A 12,606-nucleotide genomic window follows, 5' to 3' on the forward strand; every position below is an offset into this window, starting at 1 on the left:
ATAAGCAGCTGTGGACATTTTAGCGGGTGTGCTCCCTCCATGTGGTTTGGAGGAGGGAGCCTCCGGGCTGCTTTAAGAAGAGGCTCTCGCCATGCGGTTTGCAGGAAGAAGGCAGTTTACAAGGAGGCTGAGAATCCAGGTGGTTCTGCATTGAGAGCTGGAGGGCACCACAGCACAGAAAGGACCTCCCCAATCAGAATTGAGTGATTGGCAGCTAAACTCTGGTATTGAGAGTTGTAATTCTGGTGGCGGGCAATCAGGCCCCTAACTAAACAGCCCATGGGTTCTGTTTCAATCTGAGCAGCCCAGAGGTTCTGTTACAGTATGATGACAATGTTGCAACAGAGAACAAAAAGGAGATAGAAGCACCAAGTGGCCACAGACAGTAATTGGAATTCACACGAAAAAGCAAAAAGCACTGGTAAATATAATTACCTTTATGTTACTGGCAGGATTTAGCTAGAAAGAGGGAACAAAGGAAACTAGACATTGAGTTGAACAAACTGGGAAGCATAAACCTGCTTGCTAGCCAGGAAGCTACTTCACATCCAATGGGATTATAGCATTTATCTGCCAAGAGGATTAACACTCCTCCCTTTGACACCTCCAGTACCAGATAATTAGGTGAAACCAGGGGGAGGCAGATACGTGCGCAATAGTCAAAATGGTGCTGGACCAGAGAAGCCTGTCAGCTGGGCCTGGGGAAATAACGGATTGGTTCAGAAGTGGACCCACCCAAAGTGTCCAAAAGTTTGGAAAGTTGGTCATTTTGAGAAAAAACGCCTGGTCTGTCCTATACCCATGCTAATATAATCCCAGGGGAACAAAGAAGCATTCTTCCCTTCCACTTCCCCCGGAACCAGACTTGCCCAGTGCATTCATGCATTCTTTAGCAGGCACATGGCCCATGGCCATGCAACTCTACATGCAGGCTCGAATAGACTACAACGGGAAACAAGCTGAGCTAGCTACCTGGATGGGGACTGAGACTGGTAGGACTGTACTTAAATATGAAGCAGAAACTCTGGACACTGGCATTTGTCCTGGTCTTGCTGAGGACATGGCTGGACTTTTTCCATGGTGGGACAGAGGGAGATGGGACATTGGAAACCCAGAGGGCAACTTCTACCACACGAATAAACCACACCACACCACATCTCCTGTGTGTAGGTCCTTTAAAGATTTTTCTCATGATCCCGTGGAAGGACCTAATTCCCACCTACAATAATTATGTAAATTACATAAAGGCATGTTTTTCTGCTTTCTTCTCTTAACTGATTTGAAAAGTAACTGCTTAAAAGAAGATGTACATAAAGTATTGATGGACTTAAAACATATTACAAATATGTGTGTAACATAATTGCCAATAACTGCATAAATCAAGTAGATGGTAGCAAAGTTTTATTGGGTTATGGAATGATAACATATCATAAAGTAATAATTATAAAATGCATTGTTGTGTTTGTAACATTAATATGTATAACAATACCACAGAAAGGGATAAAAGGGAGTATAGGCATACTGCATTAATGTTTCCATATGTCACTGAAACTAAGCTTAGAAAAATCTGAAGCTAATTCTATTAAAATGCCCTAGAGCAGCCACTAAAAGATATAGTCAAAAATTACTAAAGAAATTAAAAGTCCTAAAACAGAAAATATTCACTGAATGACAAAAAAAAGTAGTAGTAAAGGAGGAATGTAGGAACAAAAAGTATGTGAAACATATTTAAGACAAAAACTGAAATGGCAGAGATGGAGTCAACCATATCAATAATAACATTAAAGATAAATAGATTAAACAATCCAATCAAAAGGCAGAGATTGTTGGACTGGATTGAAAGGGGAAAGAAATCATCTAAAATATGCTGCCTACAAAAGGCATACTTCAGGTTCAAAGACTCAAATATATACTGAAAGTAAAGTATGGAAAAAGACATATAATGACAATAGAGTCAAACCATCAGGAAGATATAACAATTATAAACATATATGTACTTAGTAAACAGAGGATCAAAATACATGAGCAAAAACGACAGAAATGAAAAGAGAAATGAAAAATTCAATTACAATAGTTGAAGACATCAATAGCCCACAGTGATGGTTAATTTCACGTGCAAACTTACAGGGTATTTTTGGATAAGATTAACATTTAAATTGGTAAGTTCTCAGTAAGCAGAATGCCATCCATAATGTAAGAGTGCCTCATCCAATGAATTGGAGGCCTCAACAGAACAAAAAAAAAAAAAGAAAACAGCCTCCCTGAATAAGAAATTTTCCTTCACACTTTATTTGCACCATCAGCTCTACTGGGTCTGAAATGTGACAGCCTGCGCTGCAGCTAAAACTTACCAGTCTCATAATCAAGTAAGAAAAGTCATTAAAATAAGTCTCTTTCCATATATATACTCACACACATCCTTTTGGTTCTGTTTTTTGCAGAATCCTAACTAATACACCCACTTCCAATAATGGATAAAACTAGAAAGAAGATCAACAAGGAACTACAAGACCTAAACAACATTATAAACAAATTAGAACTAATAGATATCATAAGAATACTGCACCCAAAAACAACAGATCATATATATACATATAAGCATATATATATATATGTGTTTTAAGTGCACATGGAACATTCCCAGAATGACCATATGTTAGAGTATTAATTTAAAAAAACCTTAAAATGTAAAAAGATAGGAATAACACAAAGGATGTTCTCTGAATACAATGGAATAAAATTGGAAATCAAATGGAAAAAAATGGGAAACTCACAAATATTAAACAACACACTCCTAAATAAATAATGGGTCAAAGAGGAAAATAAAAAGAAATATCAGAAAATACTTTGAGATGAGGGAAAATGGAGACACAATATATTAAAATGTATGGGATGTAACTAAACCTGTGATTTTAGAAAAATTTATTGTTATAAATACCTATATAAGGAAGAAGAAAGATCTGAAGTCAATAACCTAATGTTTCAACACAAGACACGGAAAAAAAAAAAGAGCAAATTAAATCTAAAGCAAGAAGCAGGAAGGAATTATAATGAATAGAAAAGAAATTGATGAAATAGAGAATAAAAAAAAAGCAAGAGAGAAAATACATGAAACCAAAAGCTGGTTCTTTGAATAGATTAGAAAAACAAACAAACCTTTAGCTAAATTAACTATGGTAAAAAGAGAGAAGCCCCATGTTACCAGAATTAGAAATTTAAAAGTATATCTTACTAACAACCTAATAAAAGCAAAAAGGGTTACAAAGAAATATGTGAAAAATTGTATGCCAGCAAAATAGGGAAATTAGAAGAAATAGACAACTTCCTAGAAAGACACACCTGACTCAAGAAAAAAATAGAAAACCTGAATTTACAAGTGATTTCAACTTTTAATAAAAAAAGTTACTCACAAGGAAAGCCCAGGCCTGAATGGATGCACCACTGAATTCTACCAAATACTTAAAAAAGAATTAATACCAACACTTCAAACACTACTCCTCTTCCAAAATATAGAAGAAAAGGGAATACTTTTCAACCCATTTTATAAAGCCAATATAAACCGTGATTGAAAAAAAAAAAAAAAGGCATCACAAAGAAAAAACTACAGACTAATTCCACTTATGAATACAGAGTTAAATATTCTCAACAAAATACTAACAAAACAAATCCAGCAACATGTTAAGAGAATTATACATCACAACCAAGTGAGATTTATCCCAGAAATGCAAAGTTGGATTAATATCTAAAAATATCAATTAATGTGACATATAATATCAACAGACTAGAAAACAAAAATCACAAGATCATCTCAATAGACACAGGAAATACAATTAACAGAATCAAACAACATTTTATAATAAGAACACTTAACAAACTAGAAACAGAAGGAACTTCCTAAACCAAGCATAGTGCTGAAGTGCTTTTCCTTTCGCATTTTCCTAAGTGCAAGAATGCTCTGTTCAGGCATGAGTTATAATGCTATTGGTAATGAGTTCAATAGAAATGAATCAAAAATATATGTTAAATTAAATAAGATATCTTTAAATAGAAACACATATACAAAAAAAAAAAAAGTAATATGTTAATCAGTTAACAAAAGAGTTGTGACCCGAGTCTCACAGGAACCTAATATTTTTTTTACCACATGGGCAATAGTTCAGTGTTCGCTAATTCAGTGTTCGCAATGACTTTATAGAAAATAACTACTGTGAATAACACTAATTGACTCTAAACACTAATGTAACTAGGTAAAATAACAATGTCTGGAATTTGCTTCAAAATAACCCATTGGTGGTAGAGGTAACAGAGAAGCAGAAGGGAACAGAAGTTTATAGATGAAACAAGATTAGTCATGTGTTGATAACTGTTCAAACATGGGAATTCATTAATGTATTTTCTCTGCCTTTGCAACTACTTAAAGTTTTCCACAATAAAAAGTAAAACACACACATACAAATGTACATAAAGACATCTCACCAAAACACTTACAAGGACATACAATAAAATACAAAAGGTCTAAAAAATAACTATGAATAAGGCCAACATTTCTCCAAATAGGTACTAATGACATTTGGAGCAGAATACTTCTTTAATTTAGCAGGATTATCCTGTCATTTCAGGATGTCCCAGCCTTCTCCCATTATATCAGTAGCACCAATGATGCAGGCAAAGCTTTATTCACTAGGCTATTCATCACAGCATTACTAAACAATTTTTAAAAAATAAAATAGCCTTAATGTACCATAAAAAGACACCAGTTAAATATAAATATGGTGTATCAGAATAATGGAATACATTGTAACACCTAAAGATATTATGCTTCCTCTTGAAGAGGATGACCTGATAATATAACAATGGCATCCCCAATCACAATGCCCTGAATAAATTCCTATGATCATGTAAAACAGAAAAAGGTTCAAAACGGACCTTAAATATAACAAATATTTAAATGACAAAAGAATGGGCTCGAGAGACAGACCCAGAGAAAAAAAGTCATAATCCAAAACCTAAATAGTGTCTATGGTGAAAAAAGCTGTTTATTCTAGAAGAGCCCCAGAGAGGCCCTCAGTACCCAATTAGTAAACATAGAGAGCAGAAGCTCCCAGGAATCAAGATGACTAATATAAGGAACAATTTACCAGAAAGCTGGGCTTCTCACTCATCCACGTTCAGAATAGCTAACTGCAGTATCTGCCTACAGTCAATGGCTGAAGACTACTTTCAAAACCACCATTTGCCCGATGACAGTTATCAATAGGTTTATAAAGCAATTGGTCCAAATTCATAAGCCAAAGGACCTAGAGAAGAACGTGTCCAGCCATTATACCAATGCCTGAATACAGACATTCTTTATGATTTTAAAAAAAAAAAAAAAAAAAAAGGCAGAAAAGAGGGGAGATTAGAAATTCCAGGGGTAAAAATATTTTCCAGGAAGAGCAAGGCACAAATATTACAGACTTAAGTTGAGCATAATTTGGGTAATTAATAGACTATACAAAAAGATGGTGTATTTGATATTGAGAATATTCTTTTTTGACAGATATAGATTGAGTGGCACAGCATTTTCCCTTATCAACAGGTCCAAACATACTACATGGTTCTTTAGGAAATAGTAACATAATTATAAAATTATAAATACCACTTATAAGTTTCTAACTGCAAATAGTCAACTCAAATTCCAATATCTCATGGTGTGATTTATGAACTATAACAACAGAATTACCTGGGAAGCTTATTTTAAAGACTCCTAGACCTCATCTCTAGAGATTCAGTCTATCAGCAGAAAGTCTCAGAAATCCACATTTAAATTCTCCAAGTATATCTTGTTCACATTAGTAAATCGTTACTGTACATTTTGAGAATCATTACTGTAAAGCAGTAATTACAAAATTTTCCATTATATATCTTATCAGTGTGAGAAACGCTCACAATAAAAACTGGGACACAGGACTTGAGCAGTAAAGCGAAGCCTTTATTCATGAGTCTGCAGAGCCGGGCGCACCCTCACAGCCAGGAGAATGTGCCCCATGTAGACAAAGATGGCTTCCCCACCCTGAAATTGCCACTGTAAAGTGAAATTGACTAGCTTCCTCGGCCTAAAGTGAGAGCGATTAGCTTTCCCTCCCCTCTCCTCCTTCCCCATTTCTCCATTACTGGTTACTCAGGAGTTACAATCTAAGGCATTCGTCTAAATGCCCCTATTGTGATCTGCAAACATGCCAGTGCTGTCAACTCCCTTCTCAGAGATCCTCTAATTACATTTGCCCTTAAGACTCTTTAATTACATTTGCCTTTTGTTACTAATGACTTTCTACTGGTTTGGGAGTCACTATGTCCTTATTTCTTACAGCAGCAAAAGGCTTTTGAGTACCCACCCCCAGTATATGTACATTTATTTATAAATTGCATTTATATATACACTCTTACACAAATATATATTACATATATTATAGAATATGAAAAATAGAAATCTTAATGGATGAGAACAATGATCTAACAATATTTGCTTCTGTCACAACCAAGAGTAAAGTGAAAATTAAAGATAACTTTAGAAAGTTTAAAAATAACAGGTATAACAAATTAGCAAGTTTTAAAATATAACAAAAAATAGGAGGATAAAGAAGGAATTACAGAAATGACAACTGAAGTGCCAAGAATATATCTTCTAGAAGGCTTATTCTGCTAATAAAAAGAGAGTAGGTGAAGTAATCACATCTTATCTTAAGGATGATTGAGAAAGTTACAATGGTACTTCAGCAAAATATTTAATTCTTATTATCAAAAGGAAAAAAATCAAATTAGAATACAAGCAACATGAGAAGAAACTGACTATACTATTTTAAGAGCTCATAATCAAGGATAGTAAAATTAAACATAGATATATACTACAGATTTTTTAAAGTCAAATACCAGCAATACGGGAATGATCCTAGGGCAAGAAACTCCAAAGGTGAATTCAGTTCAAGTCATCAAAAAAGTTATATTCAGGTTACATAATCACGATTCCCATAAAGAAAAAGGAAAATGCTTAGCTTCTCATTTAGGAAATGTTAATGAAATCCATTTACTAGGAAAGCGAGTGTTTTAATTGCTGTTTTAAGTGTCATGGGACTACTGTATACCAAATGTTTGATAAGGAGTACCTAGCATCACTCCACTGTTTCTAATGACCAAGGAGAGGCCCAATAACCTATAGTTACACGACTGGGCATCTCGCACAGGATAATAAAAACCATTAAATAAAATCCCTCAACCAATTTCAGAACACTTACTCTACTCTGGCAAGGTCATCCCAGGCTTTCAAAAAAACACTTAAATTATCTTTGAGGAAAACTGAGCCATGTCTAGGAAGTTGCCAACAAGGGCAATCTAAGAGTAACAAGTCAAACAACAGGGACTTACCCAATTTTTAAAGTTGAGCTACAATAGCTCAACACAAACACACACACAGTGTCTAAGTCACAGTTTTACCTCTTACCTGCAAACTTCCCAAATATGTCAAAATATGAGCAAGAGATATGGCTTTTTTATCTATATTATCTGGTAAATTGGCACTCCTTGAAATAAATCCAATAATTTTATCATGTTCCACATTCCTTTGGAAATCCAATACAACTCTTTAATGGCACTGATTTTCAACCAGTGTGTCACAAGACATTTTAAAACATTCAGTACCTGACTATTTAGTCAGGGGCACTAACCGCTTTTCCCTTAGACTTTCAAAGTAAAAAATGACAACAGCTCTGGCCAGGTGGCTCAGTGTCATCCCATACACCTAAACACTGAGGGTTTGATCCCTGGTCAGGGCACACATCTAGGTTGCAGGTTCAAGGTACATACAGGAGGCAACCAACTAATGTTTTTACCTCTAACATCGACATCATTGTTTCTCTTTCTCTCTCTCTCTCTCTCCCCCCCCCCCCAACCCCCCACCCCACCCCATACCTTCCTCTCTAAAATCAATAAACATATCCTTGGATGAGGATTTTAAAAAGATTTTTTTAATGACAACAGCCAACACAATAATAGCCATCCGGTATAAATGAATCAAAATTATACCTATTTTTTGGTCAGACTGGCAAAAAACAGATCTTTTTTGATGTCCCATAGGATTTTAGTTATTAGTTTCTGTGTGCCATGAGATGATAAAAGGTTGAAAATCACTGCATTAGGGGATTAGCTCCAAGTTTTAATTTTAATAACAAAGAGAAACAAATTCAACAAACCAAATGCTGCTGAAAAAATAACTTGGGAGCTTACCTTTCCACAATCAAACTGACTGCTTGCGTGAGATCTGGGTTTGTCACTTGGAAACGTTTCCACAAAGACCATACAAATTCTTTATCAGCCTTAAAGAAATAAAAGACATTTTAAATGCATTCCTTTGTAGTTTTAACAGAAAAGACAATACATGACATTAAATTAAACATAAAAAAAATTACTTGATTGCTAGTACTGTAACTATAAAATAGTCTTAAAAAATATAGCAGGAGAGCTTTATTTTATAAAGTTCTTATACTGGTAACCCACATTCGGTTTTACTATTTCTACCCTTCACATTTTAGGGTGTAAACATTGAAATGCTAAATATCAAGGTAAATTCGCTCCTAAAGGAAACTGACCTCTAGCTATTGGTCCATTTTCAGCTCCCTTTTCAGCAAAATTCCTTGAAAGAGCTGCTGTTGCCACTTCTTTCCCTCCCATTCACTCTATAACCTCCTCCAGTCAGATTCCCCTCCCCACTATAATCCTAAAATCATTCTTTCAAGGTCCTCTATATAGCCAAATCCAAATGGGCATTGAACAGTTTCAGTCCATAAGGCCTAGGTCAATGGTTATAAACACTGCTTGACTGTAAAGAATCACTTTGGGGGAGTTTTTTTTTTTTTAATAGTGACGACCTAGAGATTCTGATTTAGTAGGTTTCAGGTAAGGTTCAAGCACTTTTTAAAAACTCATGAGATAATTCGGTGCACACAGCATTGAGAACCACTGCCCTAGGTGACCTCATTTAATCCCATGGTTATTTTATATTTTACATATCGACTCTACACTGATGACTCCCCCCATCTCTCTCTAGCTGTCTCCTCTACTTGTAGATGCAGACTGGAATCTCTAAATGCCTACTCAATAATTTCACTTAAATGCCTAATAAGTATCTCAAATTTAACTTACCCAAAATAAAATGTTTAATTTTCTACCCTTTCAAAACCTGCACCTCTGTGTGTCAGAAAATGACACCATCTACTCATTTGTTCAAAGGTCAGAAAGCTAAGGGTCAATCTGGGTTGCTCTTTTCTCCTCACATTTCACACCCAAATCATGAGTAAATCCTACTGGCCTTACCTACACAATGTATCCCAGTTCTAACCACTTTCAACTCCTCCATCACCATCACCCTCATCCAGGTCAAATCCATCTCTTGTCCAGCTCCCCACAATGGTCCCCTAGCCTCCTTACAACTCATAATCCTCCAATGGGTTCCTGTCAATTAGGAAAAGAATCCAAACTCCTTACCAAGACTACAAGATCCCACATTATCTGGCCCCATACACACCTGTCTGACCTCATCTATCACTCTCCCCCTTGTTCACAATGACTGTCTTGCTCTACCTGTACCAAGGCCTTTGTATATGTACTATCCACCATATCTTCATGTAGATTGTTCTCTATTACAGTTACAGCCACCAAAACTGATGTCTTTGGTAATCCCTTGCCCCACTTAAAATTTTTTCATAGCACATTTAAAAATATACTATATTTGATTGTTTGTTCATGTTTACTTGTGAGGCAGATATCTCCATTTGTAGCTCTCTCCATCATCCATTCTCCTTCCCATTAGTAACAGAAAACATTTGGACTCTTTGCTGCCCAATTAAAAGACTGGTCTCTCTTGCCTGTGGGCTATGTGACTATGTTCTGCCAATAAAGTATAAGAAGTATTGTTGGAAATCTTAAAAAGTAGGTTCATGTCTACCAATTGTATTACAAATATTATTCCCAGTATGTTGTTGCTTATTTAGCTTTATGATGAATTCCTTGAGAAGGTAATTATAAACTTCAAATATTCAAATTTATCCATCTTTTCCACTATAGCTAATGGATTTTATGTACCAATTAGAAGGCCCTCTCTACTCCAATATTAGAAATATATTTACCTATACTTCTAAAATTTTATGTTTTCATTTTTTAATGCTCAAATCTTTGATCTACTTTGTTATATGCCTTTGACAGATTACTGGAGAGTACTATCCAACAATTCTTACACATCATGTTTTACTTCATCCCTTTAAAAGTAAGAATTTAGCATTTGGGTTAAAGTCAAGAAATGTCAATACAGGGGTGAGCAAAAGTAGGTTTATAGTTGTGAGTGCACGAAACAGTTTATTCTTGTATTATTTATTAATTAGTGTGTTATTTTCCATATGAACAACTGTAAACCTACTTTTGCCCACTCTGTACATAAATGTCCATAACCTGCTTGAAAGGTAATGCAGATATGGAAAAAGTAAGCTAATACAGCTTTATGTGCTCTAATATGCCTATTGTTAAAAAACAAAATCTCTTGAAACCAATATTACCTATAAATTTATCTTATCGTTCGCTTCCAAACAAAATAGCAAAGGTTGGCATTTATTTTCATCTCAACTTTTCTACCTAAAATAGTAAGCAATAAAGATTAATATGAATAAATATGTTTCAAAATAGTTTTCAACATTTATAAAATAATTGAATTGAATTTCTTCAACTTCAATATGTATGGCTTACTAATAAAGGATTTAGCTGTAGCAGTGAAAAGGACAATAAAAATATCAATAAATACCTGATGAAAAAATCTTGGCACCTTAATTTATACTTTTTTCTTTTTCTCTTTATTGTTATTATGGTTATTTCACATTTCCTCTTCAACCCCCCGAAAAGAAAGTAATAATAAATTACCCTTAAGTTGTTTTTATCATAGATGCCAGAGAAAAAAGCTTCCTCCATAGGAAGAGTGCTCCAAAAGCACTTCATTGTTTACAACTTATACCCAAAAGTCTTTTGGGAAGAACTTGCTGATTTCCAAATTTCTTTAGTTTAAACTTTCATTATTAATTTCTTTCTTTTATGGTCAGCAACAGTATTCAGATTGTCTTTGTTACCTAAAAATACTCAAATGTAAAAGTGATGAGCAATAAAATGCTATGAATGGATTGTGGGACTAGTGTATGTATTAGTTTTTATGAGTTTCTTAGTTATTTAAATGCTATATCATCTTCAATGTGGATTATACCTCTGGCTAATAAAAAGACATCCTTTCATATATAAAAAGAAATAAAGTCCCCAACAAACACAAAACTAGTTTCCAAACTATTCCAGACATTATTAAAACAAGGAAACTAACCATTGCCAATAACACTGTCTTTATATTTTACTATATTTTCCCTTTCTTTGAACACTTATGTTCTTTTTAAAAAACTAAAAATAAAAACCTTTAAATATTACTCATAAAGTTATTATTACTATAAAACTTCTACACATAATCAATTAATTGAAAATTTAAATTAAAACATCCTACTCTTTTTCACAAAGTTTATTAAACTCAGCCTACGAATGAGTTGACTAAATGCTAGGAAATTTGGGTCTATATTATCTTAGCAGTGGATTAGCTTTGACTTTCACTTATCAGCTAGCATGAAAATAAATATCCACTTTAAAGACACAGATATCTGAAATTGTCTTTTCACTGGGTTGTCTACTCTCCCTGCATCTAGTTTACTGTCTGGAAACATAATAGGCCTCCAATTGACCTCTACTGGAGGAATGAATTCAACAAATACATGAAACCTATTTCCCGTATTTAAATAATTTGCCTATCAGAACTCAGGGAGAACAATAGGAGTTTAATTATAAAGTATAGCATAAAGTTGCCACTCAATAAATTATTACTATCACAAAAAATATTCATCTAATAGAATACAGATACTAACAATGAAAAGGAATCTAATTATATAACATATTCTCAATTTTTTTTCTTTGTGAATGACTGGACAAGTTTACAACACAGATAAATGTCTAACAAAAGAAAATAATAGTAACTACTTGAGTTCTCTCATCAGATACTCTTAATTCCTGCATCACATGCTGCTTGCTATGAAAGTTTCTTCATTAAAGTTAGAATAAGTAATATATATTTCACTTAAATGCCCTAAATAATTTTTACCTGCAACTGGTTTATAGCTTTAATAAATACTTTTGATTGCTACTAAAAAAGGAAATAAGCTTTTTGAGATATACATACACAGATATGGGTGTGTGTGTGTGTGTATACATTAAGCATTCTGTATATATACGTATATCATCTGATATTCTATAAAGGATGATAAATGTGTACATAATATCAGAAAATATCAGTTACTAACACAGAACAAATATTCTTTCTGGAATTATACATACATGTATGTTTTGTATACTTACTAGATTGAGATATGAAATAAATTTATTTGGGGTTGCCATTTTGGCAAGATTTGAAAAACAGAGGGTTAATACTAGGTATCCTTGGGTAGTGTGATGTCTAGCTGAATAAGTGAAAAAACAAGTTAAAAAAAAAGTGAATGTTTAATTACT

General features: G+C 34.1%; 1 protein-coding gene across 3 annotated transcripts in view; it reads right to left on the bottom strand.

Moving 5' to 3' along the window:
* The window catches only part of CNTLN (centlein), a 284,539-nt gene that overhangs the window by 269,814 nt on the left and 2,119 nt on the right, over positions 1-12,606 (bottom strand). For all 3 annotated transcript variants that reach the window (XM_090274078.1, XM_090274077.1, XM_090274079.1), the window contains exon 2: positions 8,260-8,348. In XM_090274078.1, the coding sequence (XP_090130204.1) occupies positions 8,260-8,348 (89 nt within the window). The remainder of the gene's footprint in view (positions 1-8,259; positions 8,349-12,606) is intronic.

Source organism: Furipterus horrens, unplaced genomic scaffold, assembly GCF_987537825.1.
Source record: "Furipterus horrens unplaced genomic scaffold, mFurHor1.1.pri manual_scaffold_4, whole genome shotgun sequence".
Taxonomy (NCBI): Eukaryota; Metazoa; Chordata; class Mammalia; order Chiroptera; family Furipteridae; genus Furipterus; species Furipterus horrens.